At 45.9% G+C, this 26961-nt stretch overlaps 1 protein-coding gene across 8 annotated transcripts in view; it reads left to right on the top strand.

Annotated features, from left to right (window-relative positions):
- The window catches only part of NTNG1 (netrin G1), a 343984-nt gene extending 318119 nt beyond the window's left edge, over window positions 1-25865 (top strand). For all 8 annotated transcript variants that reach the window (XM_075617022.1, XM_075617024.1, XM_075617029.1 and 5 more), the window contains one exon: window positions 24200-25865. In XM_075617022.1, the coding sequence (XP_075473137.1) occupies window positions 24200-24423 (224 nt within the window). In that variant the 3' untranslated portion in view covers window positions 24424-25865. The remainder of the gene's footprint in view (window positions 1-24199) is intronic.
- The last annotated feature ends 1096 nt before the right edge of the window (window positions 25866-26961 follow it).

Here is a 26961-nt window from a genome sequence, read left to right on the forward strand (position 1 = left end):
TGCTGTCCGGCCTTCCTGCCTCTCACCCGTCTCCCCTACAATCTATCCTAAACGCTGCTGCCAGAATCACTCTGCTCTTTCCTAGATCTGTCTCAGCATCTCCCCTCCTGAAATTCCTCTCCTGGCTTCCAATCAAAGCCCGCATCTCACACTCAATTCTTCTCACTTTTAAAGCTTTACACTCTTCTGCCCCTCCTTACATCTCAGCCCTAATTTCTCGCTATGCACCATCCTGACTCTTGCGTTCTTCTCAAGGATGTCTTCTCTCTACCCCCTTTGTATCTAAAGCCCTCTCCCGCCTTAAACCTTTCTCACTGACTGCCCCACACCTCTGGAATGCCCTTCCCCTCAATACCCGATTAGCACCCTCTCTATCCACCTTTAAGACCCACCTTAAAACACACCTGCTTAACTGAAGCAAATGAGTAGCTTCGTGGCTAACACTATACACCTGATACATAAAGCTTGGCCCCTTGCAGACGCACTTACCAGTATGCCCTCATACTGTATCTGTATGTTCCTCCTACCAATTAGATTGTAAGCTCTTCGGAGCAGGGACTCCTTTTCCTAAATGTTACTTTTATGTCTGAAGCACTTATTCCCATGATCTGCTATTTGTATTATTTGTTATTTATATGATTGTCACATGTATTACTGCTGTGATAATGGCGTTATATAAATAAAGACATACATACAAACATTACCGAATATACCCGCTCCCTATAACTCCTCCCATTACCCCATATAACCGTTCCCTATAACCTCTCCTGTTACCCCATATACCCTCTCCCTATAACCCCATATAAACGCTCCCTATAACATCCTATTACCCCATATAACCTCTCTCTATAGCTCCTCCTATTACCTCATAGAACCCCTCCCTATAGCTCCTCCTATTACCCCATATCACCGCTCCCTATAACTCCTCCTATTACCCCATATAACCTCTCCCTATAACTCCTCCAGGATGGGCTGCAGGTGAGCTCCTGCAGGGGAGTCAGGATGGCCTTAGACCAAGGGGTTGGTGGCTGTGAGTTGGAGATGGAAGTAGGAGAGGCCGCAGGCTGCAGCAGTGGTGTAGGCCTTGGTGAGGCTGAATGCAAGGTACAGGAGAGTTTGGAGAGAAAGGAAGGGGCAGAACAGAATCTGCTTAAGAAAGAAGAGAAACGAGCTTAATTGAAGAAGAAGTATAACAGGAAGGTAGAAGAATTGGAAATAGAAAATATTAAATTAAAGAGATGTCGTGGTCGTGAGATAGACACGCGCAAGAAGCAAATAAATCATCTGCATGTTGAATTAACCCGGTTGGAAGTTGAGATTGCTAAAATAACAGGGGTTCCAGTCAGACAGAAACGTTCCTTTTTAAAAACTATTGAAATGCTAACCCACAGTGCTGAACAGGGTGCAGAGCAAAGTGCCAAGCAGGGTGCAGAGCGGGGCGCAGAGCAAAGTGCTGAGCAGGGTGCAGAGCAAAGTGCAGAACAAGGTGCAGATTCATATTGTGGAAACGGAAGCCAAAACCCCATTAAATGCTCTCAAGAAAAGATACGTTTGGTGACGCCTACAAGAAGTGGGAGAGAAACTAGATCCCAGAACAAGTCTGCAAAGTCTAAAGATAAAACAGAGAACTTATCCCAGGAAAATTCTGATTCAGATCCTGACAGTTTAATTCCACCAACTGCCAAGAAAACCCCAAAGGGTAAAGCTGCAAAAAAAAAGAAAGCAAAAAGAAAGGAAGCTAAAGGTTTCCACAGGAGAAGGTAACAGCCCTGTAATAGGGTCCAAAGACTTCAGGGAAGGGGACTCACCTCAGGGTGTGAAAATTGTGCCCTTTGTATTCTCCAACGTCTTAGCGTGAAAATACACCGTCTGCCAACTCTGGACGACTCCAACCTCCGGAGGATTTACCACACTCTTATAGCGCTGATGACCTGGGAAAACAAAATGGCGGACGAGCTCGGGAGAAGACAGTAATTAATTTCAGACAACCAGTGAAGCTTTGTCAAAAACTGTTCTCTCTTTATTGAAGGTCTACAGCCAGTTTATCAGACTGTGAGCAAGGATCTGTTCCAGAGCTTCCAGCATCCCAGGGGTTAATAGCAGAAGCAGCAGAAGATCTGATTAAAAGACCATTGCATGCAAAGAAAGCAGCAGACACCTGTGATGTTGGGTTATCTCAGACTCCCACGCTGGGAGAAGTTAAAAAAATTACAAAGAAATCTGGAGAGCAGCAAAGCAAGAACCTAGAAACTCTGAGAGGAGATCAGCTGGAAATGGAGTTTGTGCCTGAGAGCAGTGAGCCAGAGAGCCCATGCTCACCTGGACTTACAGAACCACCCTCCTGCTTATTAGCAGGTCCTGTGATTCAGAACTCTGAGAGGGGAGAACAGCAGGTGGTAATTAGCAGCAATGGCGACAGCATTAACCCTGTAGTGCCCGGGAGTGAAATTAAGGTTGTGGAGACTGAAATTGCTGCTCCTATCCAGATAGTTCCTGATAATAGAGTGACCCAATCAGAAGTTTGTGTAAAGCAAAGTAATGGCATTAAGGTAACACCAGTTCACACAGCACCCCCTTCAGCCTGGAGTGGAAGATCCTTTGTGAGCGCTGTGATCAGAAATATTCAACCTTTAAAAAGGAGGAATGTGGTAAAGTTGAGGTATAAAGGCAGTGAGGAGATGAAGCCTGACATGATTTTTGTAGGAAAACATCTATTAAAAGAATCCTTGGGCTTCAGAGCAGATGATATTTATGCACTTATCCATGTTCCAGGTTCATGCAAATACGATGTTCAGCTTTAAGAGACCTCAGGCTCTGGACTATTTCTGGACAAAATATGAGAGTCTTAAAAATTCAGAATTATGGAAATCCTTTGTTGCTATTCCTGTGTCCAAACCGGAAACAAAGTTGGTAACAATTCTCTTCAGACACGAATCAGTCCCAATATCAGATATTCTGATATGGCTTGGCAGACAATGCGAAGTACTGGCTCCACCTACAAGAATTATGGATGAAGAAGATATTTGGATTGGAGGTTGGAAAGTGCAAGTCAGACTTTGGCGACATGGCAATGCTACAAAGCATCTGCCCAACTCCTTTTTCATAGGAAGAGAAAAAGGAAATTGTTTTTACTATGGTCAGCCAACCTTGTGCCATAGATGTGGTTCAGCCAGACATTTAAGCATGTCTTGTGATGTTCTAAAATGCAACTTGTGCCAGTCCTTGGGCCACGAGAGGGCAAGTTGTACAAACATCAGATGTAATTTATGCGATAAATTTGGACATTCATACACGAATTGCGCAGAAGCCTGGCATAATATTTCAAAAGTATGGGAGCAGGAAGTGGACTTCGAAGACAATGAAGCACTTTACGACCGGGCCCTGAAAGTTGCAGACAGAATATGTCCGGATCCGCCTGCAGATGGGGTTCGTCTGGTTCAGCCTAGGGATGGTGCTTGCTTAGATCCTCCTGGGGACGGAGCTTGTCCTGGACCACCTGTGGATGCAGTTTGCCCAGATACACTTACAGAAGAAACAATTATTGAGAGTGTAAACAGGGCCCAGGAAATGTCAGAAGACCCCTTAGAAGGAACCTCCCCAAATCTACTCCCAGCAGGGGAACAATCTGGGGAATCAGATGATCCTACTATGATGGAAACCCAAGTGAGGGAAAATAATAATAAAGAAAAAGAAAGTGAGCAGATTTGGGCACAGGGAAAAAAGAAAAGGAAGAAGAGCATGGTAAAAAAAACTTGGAGGGACTCTTCGACGTCCTGCAGGTCCCGCTGGTAAAGTTCCTCAGGTAACTATAAAGAACCGGTTTTCTGCTCTTAGGAAGGATTGGGGGTTAAGAGCTGAGGACTCCGACGATGTAGAGGAACTTTCCTTATCCGAAGAGGAACATAATATGGATGTTTCCAGAGAGACAGATTCGGACATGATCCCACCTTCAGTGACCTTTAAGAGGTTTGGGTCATTGGGGGATAATCTGGGGAAAAAGAAAAAATAATACGGTGTGTTTTTTTTGGGGGGGGGGAGGGGTGGCTTAAAATGTTTGTTCATTAATTAATCCTTTAAAGGTAGCAGCTATTAATGTTATAGTTAAGGCTTTTATTTAGTTTCAATTAAAATGTGTATAAAAGGAATGTGAAGTTGCTGTTGAGGAGAAAGGTGGCACAAATGCTGAGTTAATATTGATATAATATAAGTTTTGCACATAATGTGCAGTTTTTGTTTGAAATGTTTTTATATGAAATGTAATGTTGGAAAAAAAATTTCAATAAAAAGAGTTCCTCCTATTACCCCATATAACCGCTCCCTATAACTCCTCCTATTACCCCATATAACCACTCCCTATAACTCCTCCTATTACCCCATATAACCGCTCCCTATAACTCCTCCTATTACCCCATATAACCTCTCCCTATAACTCCTCCTATTACGCCATATAACCTCTCCCTATAACTCCTCCTATTACCTCATATAACCTCTCCCTATAACCTCCTCCTATTACCCCATATAACCGCTCCCTATAACTCCTCCTATTACCCCATATAACCGCTCCCTGCATCCGCCTTGAGAAGTACATAAAAGGATTATGTGTGTTGCCAGTCAGTAGATATCCCCTGCGGTTCCCCTTGCTGTATGGGATTGCTCAGAGAAATACCATATAATTAGTTGTCGAAGAAAATCAGAGAGCGATTTCCAGCAAACTTTCCCTCGCCGCCAGAGACGGAGAAATATGTCACTGCTGCGCTTTCCTATTCTTGTACATTAGAAAGTCCCACTGTTAAAGGGCAAATCATTTGTTATAGTGTTCAACTAGATTCTGTACTAAAGGCTGTGCTTGTAACCCCTTCAGTGTATATAGTGCTAGGGAGGAGTTATATGGGGTAATAGGAGGAGTTACAGGGAGCTGTTATATGGGGTAATAGGAGGAGTTATATGGGGTAATAGGAGGAGTTATAGGGAGCGGTTATATGGGGTAATAGGAGGAGTTATAAGGAGCGGTTATATGGGTAATAGGAGGAGTTATAGGGAGCGGTTATATGGGGTAATAGGAGTTACAGGGAGCGGTTATATGGGGTAATAGGAGGAGTTATATGGGGTAATAGGAGGAGTTATAGGGAGCGGTTATATGGGGTAATAGGAGGAGTTATAGGGAGCGGTTATATGGGTAATAGGAGGAGTTATAGGGAGCGGTTATATGGAGTAATAGGAGGAGGTATAGGGACAGGTTATATGGGGTAATAGGAGGAGTTATAGGGAGCGGTTATATGGGGTAATAGGAGGAGTTACAGGGAGCAGTTATATGGGGTAATAGGAGGAGTTATAGGGAGCAGTTATATGGGGTAATAGGAGGAGTTATAGGGAGCGGTTATATGGGTAATAGGAGGAGTTATAGGGAGCAGTTATATGGGGTAATAGGAGGAGTTATAAGGAGCGGTTATATGGGTAATAGGAGGAGTTATAGGGAGCGGTTATATGGGGTAATAGGAGGAGTTACAGGGAGCGGTTATATGGGGTAATAGGAGGAGTTATATGGGGTAATAGGAGGAGTTATAGGGAGCGGTTATATGGGGTAATAGGAGGAGTTATAGGGAGCGGTTATATGGGTAATAGGAGGAGTTATAGGGAGCGGTTATATGGAGTAATAGGAGGAGGTATAGGGACAGGTTATATGGGGTAATAGGAGGAGTTATAGGGAGCGGTTATATGGGTAATAGGAGGAGTTATAGGGAGCGGTTATATGGGGTAGTAGGAGGAGTTATAGGGAGCAGTTATATGGGGTAATAGGAGGAGTTATAGGGAGCGGTTATATGGGGTAATAGGAGGAGTTATAGGGAGCAGTTATATGGGGTAATAGGAGGAGTTATAGGCAGCGGTTATATGGGGTAATAGGAGGAGTTATAGGGAGCGGTTATATGGGGTAATAGGAGGAGTTATAGGTAGCGGTTATATGGAGTAATAGGAGGCATTATAGGGAGTGGTTATATGGGATATATGATAATGGATCGTATTAAAATGTGTTTCTTTTTGGGGGGTTTTCCCCTTTTATTTTACACCCAATATAAGTTGATGAGCGTCTTACACATCACCGGGGAACAAGCAAGCGATTTGTATAGAGACATGAAAGATATCTCTTCCTCAGAATTGCACGAGGTCTCTTAAATAAGGAAGTGGATATAATATATTTATATATATATCTATATAATGTATTTACCTGAATACACAAACCCGTATCCGTGTGCCCGCGTCTGTGCGTTCCATCGGATCTCTCGCCCTGTGACATTCCCGCAGCAGTGAAATTGAATTAGAACCTCCGTACTCGGCACAATTACAGGTGTTAAGAAAAATACATGTTGATCATTTTCTGCACTTCCCAAGTGCTAATTGTTGTTTTTTCTGCCTGGTCGATTTCTTATCGCTGAGAATTTCTAGGGCTGGTTGGAAATCAAGGCAGGTTGTGGGCAACTCCAGTCCTCAAGGGCCCCCAACAGGTCAGGTTTTCAGGATATCCCTGCTTCAGCACAGGTGGCTCAGTTGAACACTGCATGCCCTGTGCTGAAGCAGGGATATCCTCAAAACCTGACCCGTATGCCACCCTTGAGGACTGGATTTGCCCACCCCTGCTCTTGGGGTTGGGAGAAGACGGAGGATGGGCACGTCATAATGTGACACTTTCTATCATATCCCCCTCTCCCTTCTCTCCTATAAGCTGCGCATATTAACCCTTTATATATGTGACAGTTTCTCACATATCCTCCTCTCCCTTCTCTCCTATAAGCTGTACATATTAACCCTTTGTATATGTGCCAGTTTCTCTCATATCCCCCTCCCCCTTCTCCCCTCTAAGCTGCACATATTAACCCTTTATATATGTGACAGTGTCTCTCATATCCCCCTCCCCCTTCTCTCCTCTAAGCTGCACATATTAACCCTTTATATATGTGACAGTGTCTCTCATATCCCCCTCTCCCTTCTCCCCTCTAAGCTGCACATATTAACCCTTTATATAAGTGACAGTTTCTCATATCCCCCTCTCCCTTCTCCCCTCTAAGCTGCACATATTAACCCTTTATATATGTGACAGTGTCTCTCATATCCCCCTCTCCCTTCTCCCCTCTAAGCTACACATATTAACCCTTTATATAAGTGACAGTTTCTATCATATCCCCCTCTCCCTTCTCCCCTCTAAGCTGCACATCTTAACACTTTATATATGTGACAGTTTCTCTCATATCCCCCTCTCCCTTCTCCCCTCTAAACTGCACATATTAACCCTTTATATAAGTGACAGTTTCTCTCATATCCCCCTCTCCCTTCTCCCCTCAAAGCTGCACATATTAACCCTTTATATATGGGACAGTTTCTCTCATATCCCCCTCTCCCTTCTCCCCTCTAAGCTACACATATTAACCCTTTATATAAGTGACAGTTTCTCTCATATCCCCCTCTCACTTCTCCCCTCTAAGCTGCACATATTAACCCTTTATATATGGGACAGTTTCTCGCATATCCCCCTCTCCCTTCTCTCCTCTAAGCTGCACATATTAACCCTTTATATATGGGACAGTTTCTCTCATATCCTCGTCTCCCTTCTCTCCTCTCAGCTGTACATATTAACCCTTTATATATGTGCCAGTTTCTCTCATATCCCCTCTCCCTTCTCCCCTCTAAGCTACACATATTAACCCTTTATATATGTGACAGTTTCTCTCATATCCCCCTCTCCCTTCTCTCCTCTAAGCTGCACATATTAACCATTTATATATGGAAAAGTTTCTCTCATATCCCCCTCTCCCTTCTCCCCTCTAAGCTACACATATTAACCCTTTATATAAGTGACAGTTTCTCTCATATCCCTCTCCCTTCTCTCCTCTCAGCTGCACATATTAACCCTTTATATATGCGACAGTGTCTCTCATATCCCCCTCTCCCTTACTCTAAGCTGCACAAATTAACCCTTTATATATGCGACAGTGTCTCTCATATCCCTCTCTCCCTTACTCTAAGCTGCACAAATTAACCCTTTATATATGCGACAGTGTCTCTCATATCCCTCTCTCCCTTACTCTAAGCTGCACATATTAACCCTTTATATATGTGACAGTGTCTCCCATATCCCCCTCTCCCTTCTCTCCTCTCAGCTGCACATATTAACCCTTTATATATGTGACAGTGTCTCTCATACCCCCCTCTCCCTTACTCTAAGCTGCACATATTAACCCTTTATATATGCGAGTGTCTCTCATATCCCCCTCTCCCTTACTCTAAGCTGCACATATTAACCCTTTATATATGCGACAGTGTCTCTCATATCCCCCTCTCCCTTACTCTAAGCTGCACATATTAACCCTTTATATATGCGACAGTGTCTCTCATATCTCCCTCTCCCTTACTCTAAGCTACACATATTAACCCTTTATATATGCGACAGTGTCTCTCATATCCCCCTCTCCCTTACTCTAAGCTGCACATATTAACCCTTTATATATGCGACAGTGTCTCTCATATCCCCCTCTCCCTTACTCTAAGCGATGTCACACAACGCTGCTGGCATTTTTTATTATAATCCCAGCCTTAGAAGCCGTCGCTGAAGTATCCTGGAAACTTGTTAGTGCGCTGAGAGAACGCCCTTGAAAACCCATTCACCGCTGCGGTTCCCATTTGATATTCAGTCGGTATCGGAAATCCATCCTCAATGCCTGGTTCTCATTAGGGAGAGATCTAAAATATATAAATAAGAAGTGCCATGGGAAGATATTCAGCAGGGGGCCTCGCTAATGAGGAATTACAGCGTGACGAGATCCAAATGCATAATTATTTTTAATTGAACACTTTGTGGGGTTTTCATGTGTGAAGAAAAGACGTGTGTTTCAGCTGGGAAGCGTGAAAAAAGTATTAGGCCCAGATCCACTAAGCACAGTTAAATCCAGGATTATAACAGGACATGACCTAACAGGAGCGGGCGCGATGTTCCCTGAGGTCACCGTGTCTCCTCACTGCTAATTATATGCAGAAGCAGCGTCCGTTCTACATGTCATTAGGGTTGCCAGGTGGCTTGTCCAAAAATACTGGACACAATGGTGAAAGGTGCGACGCGCGAGAATCGCTGGTGGGGAAGAATGTTATTTATAAATGACCTGACTGATATGTCATTTGTTCTAAATTTCACTCCAAGTTTTCACCGATTTATATTCTATTTCGTAAAAAATCTGGGGAGGGGTCTTGGGAGGGAGCGCCCTTCTGGGGAATGTTTTAGGAAATAGAATATGAAATGGTGCAAATTGGTGCACGCTTGGAGTGAAATTTAGAACAAATGACGTAATGGTCAGATCATTTATAAATAACTGACCTGCAGTCATACTGCACATGGCGAGCAACTCTGATCTTACTGCTCCTACCGCACATTCCAAGATTGTTGCACACCCTCCTCATCCTCTCTCCCATGTACTCACCCTCCTACCCCTTGTCCTTTCCCCCCCCCCTTGTCCTCTCACCCCCCCTTGTCCTCTCACCCCCCCTTGTCCTATCACCACCTCTCTTCATCCTCTCATCCCCCCCATACCCCCTCCCTTCATCCTCTCATCCCCCCCTTCATCCTCTGTTACCCTCCCCGCCCCCCACCTCCCTGTCATTATCAGTACAGTAGCTTTCAAATTTAGACTTTCAAATCCAGCATTAAATTGCATGTTGAATCATGCCAGTGAATAAGTAACCTGCTCTGCCTTCTTGGGGATGATCTGTAAGGCCTCGGCCATGTTTAGCGCTTGCTGGCGGAAGCGTGCTGACGCGCGCTCCCGCTCAGCACTGAGCCCCTACAGCCGCAATTAGAGCGGCTTTAGTAGGGGCTCACCTGCGCTTCCGCGCGCTTGCGGAAGCGCAGGTCTTAGGGGAATTTAAAATTCCTCCGCTTGCCGGCGCGACAGGCCGGTCACGTGAGCGGTTCGCCCAATCAGGACGAACCAGCTCCGTGACGTCACTGGCCCGCCCCCAGCGAGTGACGCGCCCGCCCCCGGCCCGCCCCGACGGCCCGCTGATGGCGCGTGCGCAAGGCCAGGGAAAGCACCCGCTTTCCCTGAGCCTCAGCGAGCAAGCAGGGAGCATGGACTCAGCCTAAGTAAGAGTGCTGCAGAGATTGCAATGCTGCTGTGATGAGGGCTGAGATTAGTAAGTAAGGGTGCTGCAGAGATTGCAATGCTGCTGTGATGAGAGCTGAGATCAGTAAGTAAGAGTGCTGCAGAGATTGCAATGCTGCTGTGATGAGAGCTGAGATCAGTAAGTAAGAGTGCTGCAGAGATTGCAATGCTGCTGGGATGAGAGCTGAGATCAGTAAGTAAGAGTGCTGCAGAGATTGCAATGCTGCTGGGATGAGGGCTGAGATCAGTAAGTAAGAGTGCTGCAGAGATTGCAATGCTGCTGTGATGAGGGCTGAGATCTGTGAGTAAGAGTGCTGCAGAGATTGCAATGCTGCTGGGATGAGAGCTGAGATCTGTAAGTAAGAGTGCTGCAGAGATTGCAATGCTGCTGGGATGAGGGCTGAGATCTGTAAGTAAGAGTGCTGCAGAGATTGCAATGCTGCTGGGATGAGAGCTGAGATCAGTTAGTAAGAGTGCTGCAGAGATTGCAATGCTGCTGGGATGAGGGCTGAGATCTGTGAGTAAGAGTGCTGCAGAGATTGCAATGCTGCTGTGATGAGGGCTGAGATCTGTAAGTACGAGTGCTGCAGAGATTGCAATGCTGCTGGGATGAGGGCAGAGATCTGTGAGTAAGAGTGCTGCAGAGATTGCAATGCTGCTGTGATGAGAGCTGAGATCTGTAAGTAAGAGTGCTGCAGAGATTGCAATGCTGCTGGGATGAGAGCTGAGATCTGTAAGTAAGAGTGCTGCAGAGATTGCAATGCTGCTGGGATGAGAGCTGAGATCTGTAAGTAAGAGTGCTGCAGAGATTGCAATGCTGCTGGGATGAGAGCTGAGATCAGTTAGTAAGAGTGCTGCAGAGATTGCAATGCTGCTGGGATGAGAGCTGAGATCTGTAAGTAAGAGTGCTGCAGAGATTGCAATGCTGCTGGGATGAGGGCTGAGATCAGTAAGTAAGAGTGCTGCAGAGATTGCAATGCTGCTGGGATGAGGGCTGAGATCAGTAAGTACGAGTGCTGCAGAGATTGCAATGCTGCTGGGATGAGGGCTGAGATCAGTAAGTAAGAGTGCTGCAGAGATTGCAATGCTGCTGGGATGAGAGCTGAGATCTGTAAGTAAGAGTGCTGCAGAGATTGCAATGCTGCTGGGATGAGAGCTGAGATCAGTAAGTAAGAGTGCTGCAGAGATTGCAATGCTGCTGGGATGAGGGCTGAGATCTGTAAGTAAGAGTGCTGCAGAGATTGCAATGCTGCTGGGATGAGAGCTGAGATCAGTAAGTAAGAGTGCTGCAGAGATTGCAATGCTGCTGGGATGAGAGCTGAGATCTGTAAGTAAGAGTGCTGCAGAGATTGCAATGCTGCTGGGATGAGGGCTGAGATCAGTAAGTAAGAGTGCTGCAGAGATTGCAATGCTGCTGGGATGAGGGCTGAGATCTGTAAGTAAGAGTGCTGCAGAGATTGCAATGCTGCTGTGATGAGAGCTGAGATCAGTAAGTAAGAGTGCTGCAGAGATTGCAATGCTGCTGTGATGATCTGTAAGTAAGAGTGCTGCAGAGATTGCAATGCTGCTGTGATGAGAGCTGAGATCAGTAAGTAAGAGTGCTGCAGAGATTGCAATGCTGCTGTGATGATCTGTAAGTAAGAGTGCTGCAGAGATTGCAATGCTGCTGGGATGATCTGTAAGTAAGAGTGCTGCAGATTGCAATGCTGCTGGGATGAGAGCTGAGATCAGTAAGCAAGAGTGCTGCAGAGATTGCAATGCTGCTGGGATGAGGGCTGAGATCTGTAAGTAAGAGTGCTGCAGAGATTGCAATGCTGCTGGGATGAGGGCTGAGATCTGTAAGTAAGAGTGCTGCAGAGATTGCAATGCTGCTGGGATGAGAGCTGAGATCTGTAAGTAAGAGTGCTGCAGAGATTGCAATGCTGCTGGGATGAGGGCTGAGATCTGTAAGTAAGAGTGCTGCAGAGATTGCAATGCTGCTGGGATGAGAGCTGAGATCTGTAAGTAAGAGTGCTGCAGAGATTGCAATGCTGCTGGGATGAGGGTTGAGATCAGTAAGTAAGGGTGCTGCAGAGATTGCAATGCTGCTGGGATGAGGGCTGAGATCAGTAAGTAAGAGTGCTGCAGAGATTGCAATGCTGCTGGGATGAGGGCTGAGATATGTAAGTAAGAGTGCTGCAGAGATTGCAATGCTGCTGGGATGAGAGCTGAGATCAGTAAGTAAGAGTGTTGCAGAGATTGCAATGCTGCTGGGATGAGAGCTGAGATCAGTAAGTAAGAGTGCTGCAGAGATTGCAATGCTGCTGTGATGATCAGTAAGTAAGAGTGCTGCAGAGATTGCAATGCTGCTGTGATGATCGGTAAGTAAGAGTGCTGCAGAGATTGCAATGCTGCTGTAATGATCAGTAAGTAAGAGTGCTGCAGAGATTGCAATGCTGCTGTGATGATCTGTAAGTAAGAGTGCTGCAGAGATTGCAATGCTGCTGGGATGAGAGCTGAGATCAGTAAGTAAGAGTGCTGCAGAGATTGCAATGCTGCTGGGATGAGAGCTGAGATCTGTAAGTAAGAGTGCTGCAGAGATTGCAATGCTGCTGGGATGAGAGCTGAGATCAGTAAGCAAGAGTGCTGCAGAGATTGCAATGCTGCTGGGATGAGATCTGAGATCAGTAAGTAAGAGTGCTGCAGAGATTGCAATGCTGCTGGGATGAGAGCTGAGATCTGTAAGTAAGAGTGCTGCAGAGATTGCAATGCTGCTGGGATGAGGGCTGAGATCTGTAAGTAAGAGTGCTGCAGAGATTGCAATGCTGCTGGGATGAGAGCTGAGATCTGTAAGTAAGAGTGCTGCAGAGATTGCAATGCTGCTGGGATGAGGGCTGAGATCTGTAAGTAAGAGTGCTGCAGAGATTGCAATGCTGCTGGGATGAGGGTTGAGATCAGTAAGTAAGGGTGCTGCAGAGATTGCAATGCTGCTGGGATGAGAGCTGAGATCAGTAAGTAAGGGTGCTGCAGAGATTGCAATGCTGCTGGGATGAGAGCTGAGATCTGTAAGTAAGAGTGCTGCAGAGATTGCAATGCTGCTGGGATGAGGGCTGAGATCAGTAAGTAAGAGTGCTGCAGAGATTGCAATGCTGCTGGGATGAGGGCTGAGATATGTAAGTAAGAGTGCTGCAGAGATTGCAATGCTGCTGTGATGATCAGTAAGTAAGAGTGCTGCAGAGATTGCAATGCTGCTGTGATGATCGGTAAGTAAGAGTGCTGCAGAGATTGCAATGCTGCTGTAATGATCAGTAAGTAAGAGTGCTGCAGAGATTGCAATGCTGCTGTGATGATCTGTAAGTAAGAGTGCTGCAGAGATTGCAATGCTGCTGGGATGAGAGCTGAGATCAGTAAGTAAGAGTGCTGCAGAGATTGCAATGCTGCTGGGATGAGAGCTGAGATCTGTAAGTAAGAGTGCTGCAGAGATTGCAATGCTGCTGGGATGAGAGCTGAGATCAGTAAGTAAGAGTGCTGCAGAGATTGCAATGCTGCTGGGATGAGGGCTGAGATCAGTAAGTAAGAGTGCTGCAGAGATTGCAATGCTGCTGGGATGAGAGCTGAGATTAGTAAGTAAGAGTGCTGCAGAGATTGCAATGCTGCTGGGATGAGGGCTGAGATCTGTAAGTAAGAGTGCTGCAGAGATTGCAATGCTGCTGGGATGAGAGCTGAGATTAGTAAGTAAGAGTGCTGCAGAGATTGCAATGCTGCTGGGATGAGAGCTGAGATTAGTAAGTAAGAGTGCTGCAGAGATTGCAATGCTGCTGGGATGAGGGCTGAGATCTGTAAGTAAGAGTGCTGCAGAGATTGCAATGCTGCTGGGATGAGAGCTGAGATTAGTAAGTAAGAGTGCTGCAGAGATTGCAATGCTGCTGTGATGAGAGCTGAGATCAGTAAGTAAGAGTGCTGCAGAGATTGCAATGCTGCTGGGATGAGGGCTGAGATCAGTAAGTAAGAGTGCTGCAGAGATTGCAATGCTGCTGGGATGAGAGCTGAGATCTGTAAGTAAGAGTGCTGCAGAGATTGCAATGCTGCTGGGATGAGAGCTGAGATCAGTAAGTAAGAGTGCTGCAGAGATTGCAATGCTGCTGGGATGAGAGCTGAGATCTGTAAGTAAGAGTGCTGCAGAGATTGCAATGCTGCTGGGATGAGGGCTGAGATCTGTAAGTAAGAGTGCTGCAGAGATTGCAATGCTGCTGGGATGAGAGCTGAGATCTGTAAGTAAGAGTGCTGCAGAGATTGCAATGCTGCTGTGATGAGAGCTGAGATCAGTAAGTAAGAGTGCTGCAGAGATTGCAATGCTGCTGGGATGAGGGCTGAGATCTGTGAGTAAGGGTGCTGCAGAGATTGCAATGCTGCTGGGATGAGGGCTGAGATCAGTAAGTAAGAGTGCTGCAGAGATTGCAATGCTGCTGGGATGAGGGCTGAGATCTGTGAGTAAGAGTGCTGCAGAGATTGCAATGCTGCTGGGATGAGGGCTGAGATCAGTAAGTAAGAGTGCTGCAGAGATTGCAATGCTGCTGGGATGAGGGCTGAGATCTGTGAGTAAGAGTGCTGCAGAGATTGCAATGCTGCTGGGATGAGAGCTGAGATCTGTAAGTAAGAGTGCTGCAGAGATTGCAATGCTGCTGGGATGAGGGCTGAGATCAGTAAGTAAGAGTGCTGCAGAGATTGCAATGCTGCTGGGATGAGAGCTGAGATCTGTAAGTAAGAGTGCTGCAGAGATTGCAATGCTGCTGGGATGAGGGCTGAGATCAGTAAGTAAGAGTGCTGCAGAGATTGCAATGCTGCTGGGATGAGAGCTGAGTTATGGAGCCTTTCTGAGAATTTACAATGCGGGTTATTTTTAATAGATCTTGGAAATGGGAAGACTGTTAGTATAGTAATAGAAAAGTGAGGGTGAGTGAGCAATTAAACAAAGTTGCCAGTACTGTATGTACTGTCTGTCACCACACACACACACACACACACACACTGAGACATATACACACACACACGCAGGACACTGACACACACACACACACACACACACACACACAGGCAGAAAGACAGACACATACACTCACATACTGACACACTGAGACACACACACACACGACACAAATAGACAGACACTGACACACACACGCAGGACACTGAGACACACACATACGCACGCAGGAACACACACACACACACACACACACACACACACACACACACACACACACACACACACACACACACACACACACACACACACACACACACACACACACACACACACACACACACACACACACACACACACACACCTCTGCTGATGCTTTTCCTCCGCTCTTTGGCCCCACCCCCAGGCTCCTGCCACCTCCTGATTGGCTGAATTACACAACAGCAACCAATCAGAAGCTGCCCACCCCCCTATCAGCAGCAGCCCTGCTCTCTCCCATGTCCGGTATTATCTCTCATATTTTACCTGACAGGGGAACCAAATACCGGCCTGTCCGGTTCCATACCGGACACAGGAACCAAATACCGGCCTGTCCGGTTCCATACCGGACACAGGAACCAAATACCGGCCTGTCCGGTTCCATACCGGACAGAGGAACCAAATACCGGCCTGTCCGGTTCCATACCGGACAGGGGAAACAGATGACAGTACTTTGCAATTAGCCTTAGATCAAACATATCGTCACTTTCGCTGAGACTTTCGCAAATTGAACAAAGCTTACATTATTGGTTGTATGGTCAATACAAGGCTATATCGGGACCCCACACACAACAGGATTTATCTGAGCACACAAAGTCCTGCTTTCAACGCCATATTGCACCTTTGCAGGCAGATTCACAAAACATTAAGGCCCAGCTCTGCTAAGTGCAGTTAAATCCGGGCTCATAACGGGACGTGACCTAAAACAGGAGCGGGCGCGATGTTCCCCGAGGTCACCGTGTCTCCTCACTGCTAATTATATGCAGACGCAGCGTCCGTTCTACATGTCATTAGCATGGGGTCACCGTCACGTTATTGTAGCATCATGTGGTGTTATCTCCCAGTAACGTGACGGTGAGTATGTCTTAGTGTTACTCCCGTCCCGAGCCGGAAATAGGGGTTTATCTCACAGTGAGAGAGGGAAATAACGCTATGTTAGTTATATCACCTCACTGTGGGGTTACTCCCATCCAGACCCGGAAATAGGGGTTTATCTCACGGTGAGAGAGAGGGAAATAACGCTATGTTAGTTATATCACCTCACTGTGGGGTTACCCCCATCCAGACCCGGAAATAGGGGTTTATCTCACGGAGAGAGAGAGGGAAATAACGCTATGTTAGTTATATCACCTCACTGTGGGGTTACTCCCATCCAGACCCGGAAATAGGGGTTTATCTCACGGTGAGAGAGAGGGAAATAACGCTATGTTAGTTATATCACCTCACTGTGGGGTTACCCCCATCCAGACCCGGAAATAGGGGTTTATCTCACGGAGAGAGAGAGGGAAATAACGCTATGTTAGTTATATCACCTCACTGTGGGGTTACTCCCATCCAGACCCGGAAATAGGGGTTTATCTCACGGTGAGAGAGAGGGAAATAACGCTATGTTAGTTATATCACCTCACTGTGGGGTTACCCCCATCCAGACCCGGAAATAGGGGTTTATCTCACGGTGAGAGAGAGGGAAATAACGCTATGTTAGTTATATCACCTCGCTGTGGGGTTACCCCATCCAGACCCGGAAATAGGGGTTTATCTCACGGTGAGAGAGAGGGAAATAACGCTATGTTAGTTATATCACCTCACCGTGGGGTTACCCCCATCCAGACCCAGAAATAGGGGTTTATCTCACGGTGAGAGAGGGAAATAACGCTATGTTAGTTATATCACCTCACTGTGGGGTTACACCCATCCAGACCCGGAAATAGGGGTTTATCTCGCGGTGAGAGAGAGGGAAATAACGCTATGTTAGTTATATCACCTCACTGTGGGGTTACCACCATCCAGACCCGGAAATAGGGGTTTATCTCACGGTGAGAGAGGGAAATAACGCTATGTTAGTTATATCACCTCACTGTGGGGTTACCCCCATCCAGAGCCGGAAATAGGGGTTTATCTCACGGTGAGAGAGAGGGAAATAACGCTATGTTAGTTATATCACCTCACTGTGGGGTTACCCCCATCCAGACCCGGAAATAGGGGTTTATCTCACGGTGAGAGAGAGGGAAATAACGCTATGTTAGTTATATCACCTCACTGTGGGGTTACCCCCACCCAGACCCTATAAAAACCCTATGTCAGCGCCTGGATGTGAGTAACGCCACGTTTAGGTATGACCTAGCTAACGTCACGCCAAGTCCCCGCGTTAACCTTAATGAGCTTTTGTGATTGTGCCACGTTATGATCACATCTCATTTGCATGTCATCACTAACGACCGTTATAATTACCGCTATGCTCTTTACGGGGAGAAACGCGGCTTCACGTGACCTTATTGTCCAGTGAAGATACGCGGTTATTGTTAACGTGACGCTATGTGAAGTAACGGCGCCCTTTGGACCTGATTCTGTGTCTTGGCTCATTAGAAATTACATGGTGCGCTCTTTGGTGGAAACGGGACGCCGTTTGTACCTGTAAATTCCACGGCGTTGTGTGAAGACGTTCTTCCTGCAGAGAAGTGTTTGATTCTGCTCATTTCCCCTTAAAGGTTTGGGGTGAGGACGTGAGTTTGCCATTGACGGATCTGCAGTACGTCACAGGCGGACAATTTAAAAAACATGTGTAGGGAGGTTTTCTCTCTGGCGAATGGAAGCAGCTTTGGAAGAGAGGGCGGGGTGGGGGGGGGTGGAGGTGCAGGAGAGTGATGATCCCAAAACAACCATTTATAAACAGCAGGGGCGTTCCACGCTGAAATATAGTAATCCCCAATCGGTGGCAGCGGAGCTAGCAATGTGTTAGGGCACGAGCCAACTCCAGTCCTCAAGGGCCACCAGCAGGTTAGGGTTTAAGGATACCCCTGCTTCAGCACAGGTGGCTCAATCAGTGGCTCTGATTGAGCCACCTGTGCTGAAGCAGGGATATCCTTAACACTTGACCTGTTGGTGGCTCTTGAGAACTGGAGTTGGCCACCAGTCAACGACTGAGCCACCCGTACTGAAGCAGGGATGTCCTGACATGTTGGGGGCCCTTGAGGACTGGAGTTGGCCACCTCTGTGTAAGTGGTCCCTGGATTAAAATGGTTATCTAACCCCCCCCCCCCCCATATTACAACACTGCATGTCCTCTCGGACACAATCCCCTCTCTTCGTTTCCCAATCTTTGCCCCTTTTCTGTGTGTCCCTCTGTTCCAGTCCCGTGCTCTTATCTGTCCCTGTCCCTCTGTCTCTTCTTCTTTCGTCCACAGGGGACCTGGATGTATAGCATTGAGCAATGGAAATGTAGCCCTCCCCTCTGGGAGCTACTAATTAATGTAAGGGGTTACACCCTTAATGGATTAACTGTGTTGGATCACTCAGGTTACTCCCCTCCCCCTTATTTAGGAGTTAGAAAGGTTTGTACAGCTCCGCCCGATATTCTGGAAGCACGTTTCTTGGAGTTCTGCAGAGGGCCTCACTGTGAGTCCTATAATTATGTTTAAGTGTATAGATTAATGATGTCCTGTCCCTGTGTATTGTTTTCAGTTATTATATTCTCTCTATATAGTTAGCACCTATAGTAATGGCCGAAGATCGTTCTCATGCCGGAAGAGGAGTGAGCATGTGCTCAGCAGGGAGTTCCCAGCGTAGTAACTCTGGTGCATAATCGGAACGGCCCCAGCGGAAGGCCCTAAGTAAACTCCCGATCCAATATGTATGGACGCGGTAGGCAGTATACAGCGTACTACTGAGCCACTGATTGAGCCACCTGTGCTGAAGCAGGGATATCCTGAAAACTGACATTTGGGGGGGTGGGGGGGGTCTTGAGGACTGGTGTTGAGCACCCCTGATTTAGACGACAGATATTTTATCCTATATCCGTACATACAGTATATTGATCCAGAGGAGGCAAACACAAACCCCCCAGTGTTATATCATCCAATGATCTCTCATAAGGGGAAATAAATTCCTTTCGACCCCACAAGTGAACGATTGAATGCCACAAAATGGAGGCATATCTCACTAGACATCGGGCCGGCTGTTCGTCTTAGTATCTCATAGCTGTAACTGCCAACACATCCCGACATTATCTGAGCCCCTCTGTAGGGAAGATTTCAGCCCCAGTCAAATGAATTGAGTGTAACATTTTCCAAACCTTTATTTCATGCGGAACCGCTGTGTATTAAATGTTTCAGGGCAAAGGTAAAGTTCTCGTGATAAACCGCAATATCTTTTCACTTTTCTGCCTGGGGAGGAGTTGAATGTAAAATACCTGTAACAACTTAAAAAAGGCTCAGCGACAGAAAACGGCAGACTCTGCATTGGTTGCTGGCTTTATACTTCCCAGACTTTGTTGTTTGTCTTTAAAAAAAAAAAGAGGCTGCACAGAAATGTCTTTGCTGCACAATCCCGAACTGCCATGAATAATTGAGTAAAAAACAAAAAAAAATCAATTCTCAATTAAATACTCCTTTTTTTAATGGACAATGAGTTTTTTTTTTTTTTTTTTTTAAACTCCATTTATCTTGTACCTGGCGCTGAAATCAGACAACAAACTTTGCATTTCGCCAGTCAGCCATAAAACAGGGTGGAGGGATCCGATCTCTCCCCGTTCCCCAGGCGCTTGGAATTCATGCTGATGTGATATGAAAAACTCCAAATAAAATCAAAATCTTGTTAGGGTTTTTTTTTTTTAATTGATTTTGCAAATTTTGGGGGGAATTTTTCAGAGTCCGTTCTTTATATCGTAAAATTCCCTCGGATTACCTCCGTTTCAGCAGCGGGTTAAAAAAGATTCCCGTTTTATGCTGGGGAGGGGGCTAGTTTTTGTTTTATTTAATAAAAATGTCAAGAAAATGATTTTAGTTTTTTCGCTGGATATCAGGGACTAGGAAAAGGTCAAATGAATTTATAACACACGGTTTTAAACACTCGTGTGTTTGATTTTTCAGAGGGTTGATGTGAATCTGTCGCTGCCATGTCTGCCGCGGGCATCTTTTTGACAAATCGCTCGTCATGGAAAGGTCTGAACCTCAGGGAAAAAAACACTACACTACGATAGATCAATCATCAACACTTTTCTGGGTCCCAAACCCAAAAGAGCTTCAGCTATTTTGCAGGATTCTTATTGGCGGGGGAAAGTTACACAGATAAACACAGAACATCGGGTCACTTTCACGGGACGTTCCAAAAATATTTTTCAAGCTAATGTCACCGGATGTATAGCTTTATATTACTGTATATAGAGAATTAATGGGTCTGAGTGCAAACAAAAGTCTGTCATGTGATCACACGAGGGAAGAAATTAAAATGGCGGTGGGCCGGACATATCGCAAGAAGGCATGACCATCGTTGGACAAAGATGGAACTCAACTGGATTCCAAGAGATTAAAAGACCGAGACGCCCAAAGTAAGATGGGAGGATGGGATGAGACAATGTGTGGGAGCCACGTGGAGAAGAGAGGCTGTAACCGTATGACCTGGGAGATCATTGGGGAGGGTTCATCCAGCAGTGGGGAGACGCGGGCTGGAGAGGATGGGATGAGGGAATGTGTGGGAGCGACGTGGTGAAGAGAGGCTGTAACCGCAGCACCTGGGAGATCATTGGGGAGGCTTCATCCAGCAGTGAATGATGGTAATTTCTTCTTGCAATTTAACCGTCCCACTGCTATTTAACTTTCTTCCCCCTTGTGATGCCTCAGACTTGTGTTTGGTTTGGAACCCATTCAATCTTCTTCACATCTCTCCAGGTAATACCCAGCATGCATCTCTCCATATGTCTTTGCGTTGTCTGAAGCTTCTGCGTTATCTTCGCATTTGGGGTCCAAGTGTCACATCCATACGTGAGCGCAGGCAGGATACACGGGTCCAACACTCTCCTCCCGAGGCACAGGGGAAGGTTCCCTTGTAAGGTTGTCTTGTTTCTCCTGAACGCCGCCCTCCCATCTCCATTCTCCTATTGATTTAATTAGAAAGGTTCCCACACATTGTTACTTGCCGGCCAAGGTAGACATGGTCTTCCACTTCTTCTAGTTCTATTTATTTCGATCTCTGTAGAGGTGACACATCTGTTGACCCCTTTGGTCTCTTGTAGAACGAGGAACTGGCGCACAATCCAATAAAGTGGGTCCCAGGATAAAGGAAGAATTCTTTATTTCTTAATAATCCATAGTACAAACGGAGGTGAGCACCCTCCTACGTGTTTCGTTTACACCCGTACACTTTATCAAGGAGTACTTTATTGGATTGTGTGCCAGTTCCTCGTTGTACAATTTGCCAGCAATCACTTGGCTGCACATCTCACAAGGACATTGGAACGAGGCTTCATGTGAGTAACTCATTTATTCTGTCCAGAGGGGGGCCATCCCATTGAGGAGTTATAGGGGCTCCACTATTTACCCCATGTTCAGTGATCATTTGGCCCCGCAGAGACAATATTTATCTCACTAGCCATACTCCATGTTGTTAATCTAATATGAATTAAATGATCTAGCGCTGGAGCACAGTTATCACTAAACCTTCTGACCCCTTTGGTCTCGCTGAGTCATACGGAGGCCACACTCTTACTTACTTCAGCGAGTTCTCCGATGTCTTGCTGGAGATCTTCTGGTCTTGTGGCAAAAATAACAATGTTATCTGCAAATCGGAGATGACTCAAATATATATATATATATATATATATATATATATATATATATATATATATATATACACATACATATACACACACACACACACGATGTATACAAAATGTTTATATTCATGCAATATTTATGAACATAAATATCATATACATTTTTTATATATATATTCGTTTTATTTCCTTTTTGCTTAAAATGTCACTAATGTTTTATTTCCGTAGCCATTTGAAATTGAATGCAATTTTCCATTTCCAAACTATTTCATACAGAGCGCAGAGCCGCAGGATGGCAATTCTTCCCTGTGTACGTATAGATTTTGCTAATTAAATACCTCACCCCTGGTAAGCTGTAATTCACCGTATACCGCTGGAAAGAGATGGAAAAAAAACCCCAGTTTTTTATTTTATTTCTTGTTCCGCTCTGTATGGGTCCTGTGTGACAGGCATCGAATAATTCATTCTTATTTCCTAAACAATGGGCCAAAAATATAGCAAAGATCATTGGATAAACAGCAGAAAACTACAATGGTTTGGAAACTGGCAACGCTTAAAGTTTATTTCGTTCTGTTTTTATTTCAACCCTTTTAAAGCCAGGGCGGCTTTTTGACGCATTGCTGCAGAAGGATATTCCTCTTCAATGAGGCAGGCGGTGCCATTTTAAGACCCCGGCTGATCGCTGTGGAAATGAAATCAACCAATAATGTCAATTCAATCAACGAATTCATTCATTCATAAAAAAAAGGGCTGATATTAATGAGCGAGACCCCACTAAAGTCTGTGAGAGGCGAGAAGTCTATTTACGGACCCCTGAGAATATATCATGGCCCCCCATTACTGCGAGAATCTCTTCATTTATTGGTATATACTGGGATAAGAGAAAAAAAATTATATATGTATATATTAATTGAATTTTTTATTTGACAAAAGGGCCAGTTCTAATTTGTTATTAATTGACAAATGACCCAGAAAATTTAAACCAATGGCGGTGCGTGGGTTCTCCAACGAACGCATTAATTACCACGTTATTTCTTGCATTATTCCGCCGAGGGGCGTTGTAACAGGGGAGTTATCCCTGTTCAGGTAATGTGCCTCTAATCCAGCAGTGTGGTGGTTAACTGCTGGTAGTCAATTAACAAACACCACCTGCCTGATTAGATTGCTTAGAAAAGCCTGTCTTTTGAGACAGGAAGTGAGACTCCTTAGCTCACACCTGAGCTGAACTTGGAGACAGAGCGGAGATTGTCCTTGACTCTCACAACTTGAGACTGACATGGGGACACTTGCCTTGAGCCCTGCCAGAAGAAACAGCAGAGCTGCTTTCAAGACACAGGGGAAACTTCTAACATGGAGCCTGATATTTCCTGTGCACACAAGGGTGCGGTTCCAAGAGAGCAGAGAAGCTTCCCCTACAGCAGCCCAGCAAACAGATAAGACTTTCATTTGCAAGACTGTTTATAGCTGTTCATTTCATGCTATATGTTTGGGTCTGGGAGACATGCTTATCTAAAGGGAGTGGTGGATTGCATAGTATTTCACTAGAAATACTCCCAAGTGAATAGAAGCTTTGTTTACCCCTTGTTTGGATGGTTTCCTGATGTTAAGGAAACAGGCGCAATAAAAGCCTTATTTAATTTCACCATAACCAGTCTCCCTTGCATACCTCTGTGAGCGTCCGCCTACAGGCGTAATAAAACCGGCGACATCTGTACCATAACCGCTAAATAGGTTCGGCTGCAGTGGGGGTATGTTTTGATGTTTTATCATTTTATTTAGAATTGAGGTCCAAATATGTTGAGATCTGACACAAAATTTCTGAACAAGCAGTGGTACTCCGAGGTAATACATTAACAAGCAGTGGCACTCTGTAGTAATAAATTAACAAGCAGTGGTACGCTGAGATAGGGGTGTTAAACTCCAGTTCTCAAGACCCCCAACCCCTCAACAGGTCAGGTTTTCAGGATATCCCAGCTTCAGCACAGGTGGCTCAATCAGTCCCAGCTTCAGCACAGGTGGCTCACTCGGTGCCTGCTTCAGCACACGTGGCTCACTCAGTCCCAGCTTCAGGACAGGTGGCTCAGAGGCTCAGTTCAAGACTGTGCTGAAGCTGGGATATCCTTAAAACCTGACCTGTTGGGAGGAGGGGGGGCATGAGGACTGGAGTTGAGCACCCCTGCTCTGAGGTAATAAATGAACAAGCTGTGTCGCCGACCGCTGCTTCTTGTTTAAGGCGGAGGTGGGCGGCCATTTTAAACCCGTTTCTTCTTTGTCGTTTCCCCGCAGCCAACGTTTGCGACAACGAGCTGCTGCGCTGCCAGAATGGCGGGGTGTGCTACAACAACGTGCGGTGTCACTGCGCCGCCGGCTACGCGGGCATCCTGTGCGAGAAGCTGAAGTGCGAGGACACGGGCAGCTGCGCATCCAAATCGGGGCAAGAACCCTCGCCCGTCAACCCCCGGCTGGCTCTGACCGCCCCGCTCCTCGCTGCCTGGCTCTGCACTTTCTAAAGGCCCGCGGGGAGGGAGGGGGAGGGGACCGCTGACCTTTCTCCCCCCTACCCCTGTGCCCCTCCGACTTCGAGAACGATGACATCACGCGGGGGAAAATGACAAAAGAAATAACAAAACCCGCAAAGAAATAAATAAAACTATGGGAAAGTGACAAGGCCCCAGACCGAACGAAGCCATATTTATCCGATCGAGGACGCGGGAGTCATGACTGTTACCATTCTGGTTCTTAAACAAAATGGTGTCAGAACTGCTGCCATGGCAACGTCGCCAACTGTTATAGGGACCTGTAGCCCGAGTGTAAGGCCTTAGCAAGATGGCCGCCTCAAGCAGGATGGTTGCCATGGTAAAACGCCACCAGCTATAGGGATCTTTAATCTAAGTGTAAGGCAAGATGGCCACCTCAAGCAGGACGGTTTCCATGGTAACAATGCCAGCCGTAGAGACTTTCAATTAAAGTTTAAGGCCTGAGAAAGATGGCCGCCTCAAGCCGGACGGTTGCCATGGGGATGCAAGCCGCAGATAACCAACTGTCGAGTCTTAAAAGGGCCCCCGAATGGAAAAAGAGGACCACAAGCGCTTTTTTGCCACCCCCACACGGTCATCGTACCTCTCCGCCCAGTGCGTGGACCAACCAAATAGCGTCCTTCTTTGCTGCCAGTGCATTATGGGTCAAGGAAAGTGGCCATATTGGTCTCCCCCTGACATTCTTACACCTGTGCTTTCGTGAAACGTCGCTCTGTAAAAAAACAAAAACCTTGTTGGTCGAAAGATTTGAATTGTCCGATGTTAGTGGCGCACATAACACCCCCCCGACCCACCCCCTGCCCCCCTAAAAAAAAGAGACAGCCCCTCAAGGGCTAGTACATCCCGGCGGATGAGAATAAAGCATATATATGTGAGAAAAGGCTAGAGAGTAAGCAAAAATAAAATGTATTTATCCTTTTGTATTCAAATGAAGTTATTTTTCTCGAAATACTGTACAATGTAGATTTTTTTGTATTATTGCGAAATCCGTGTTTAACCGACAATCGATTAATTGAATTGCGTTCGATCCAGGAAAAAGAAAATAGCGCTTTTTTTTAATTTAGGTTTCTTTTTCCGTTCTCTCAACGGGGTTAAAGTTTATTTTCCCCCTCCCCCTTGTGTTCATACAGTATTTATTTCAATTTATTTGTCTTCATTTATTTCGTAAGAAACCCCCCACCCCTTTTTACGACCCTCAAGTTCTTCCCCGGGGGGCCTCTTTTTCCGGCCGTAAACCGGGGCGAGACACTCGGGAAAAACTTCCGTAGAAAACCGCGTGCTGGTATCAAGCAGATGCGCGGGTTTACAGATAGGACATGTGACCAGATTCCACCGCAGGAAATTCGGAAATGTTTTCTTGTTGTTTTGAAAACGCTGGAAGATTTGAAAAGGAATAAAACAGAAACTGAAAACGATTTAATGGAAATGTAATCTAATTTGTTTTCTTCGGGTATTAATGGTACAAGGAGCCCGAGGGAATGTACATTGTAGGACATGGAAAGGGAGGGGGATTTACACAACATAAAACCGTGTATTGGATTAGCAGGGATTGCTGTGGGGAGCGGTTATATGGGGTAATAGGAGGAGTTATAGGGAGCGGTTATATGGGGTAATAGGAGGAGTTATAGGGAGATGTTATATGGGGTAATAGGAGGAGTTTTAGGGAGATGTTATATGGGGTAATAGGACTAGTTTTAGGGAGATGTTATATGGGGTAATAGGAGGAGTTATAGGGAGCGGTTATATGGGGTAATAGGAGGAGTTATAGGGAGAGATTATATGGGGTAATAGGAGGAGTTATAGGGAGCAGTTATATGGGGTAATAGGAGGAGATATAGGGAGCGGTTATATGGGGTAATAGGAGGAGTTATAGGGAGCGGTTATATGGGGTAATAGGAGGAGTTATAGGGAGAGGTTATATGGGGTAATAGGAGGAGTTATAGGGAGTGGTTATATGGGGTAATAGGAAGAGTTATAGGGAGGGGTTATATGGGGTAATAGGAGGCGTTATAGGGAGCGGATATATTGAGAAATAGGAGGAGTTATAGGGAGCTGCTATACAGGGTAAGAGGAGGAGTTGTAGAGAGAAGTTATATTTAGTAATAGGAGGAGTGATAGAGGTTATTTGGGGCAATAAGAGTTGGGGATGAGTTATAAGCATCAGATATACAGTATTGAGTAATAATAGTATTGATACGGCTTGCTCTTAATAATGAGATATATTAGTCTGCGTTTCAAGCTGTTGTTTTGGACCTTTTTCCTGCATCCCAGGAGTTTGCGACTCGGGCTGAAACCGAGAAACTTTCCTCGCACACAAGAAAGAACACCGTGTACTGGGAAAGAAAAACGACGGGGATTCACTGCGCTCGTATGATGGACATCGGAGCTTGATCTGCAGCATTACATGGTTAATTTAATATAGGATTTAAGCAGTGGGTCTCCGGAGCTGAAGCCCATTCATTTCAGCTCTGGGGATCCCCTGCTTCCCGAGATACAGACCTCCGTATGGGG

Source organism: Ascaphus truei, chromosome 10, assembly GCF_040206685.1.
Source record: "Ascaphus truei isolate aAscTru1 chromosome 10, aAscTru1.hap1, whole genome shotgun sequence".
Taxonomy (NCBI): Eukaryota; Metazoa; Chordata; class Amphibia; order Anura; family Ascaphidae; genus Ascaphus; species Ascaphus truei.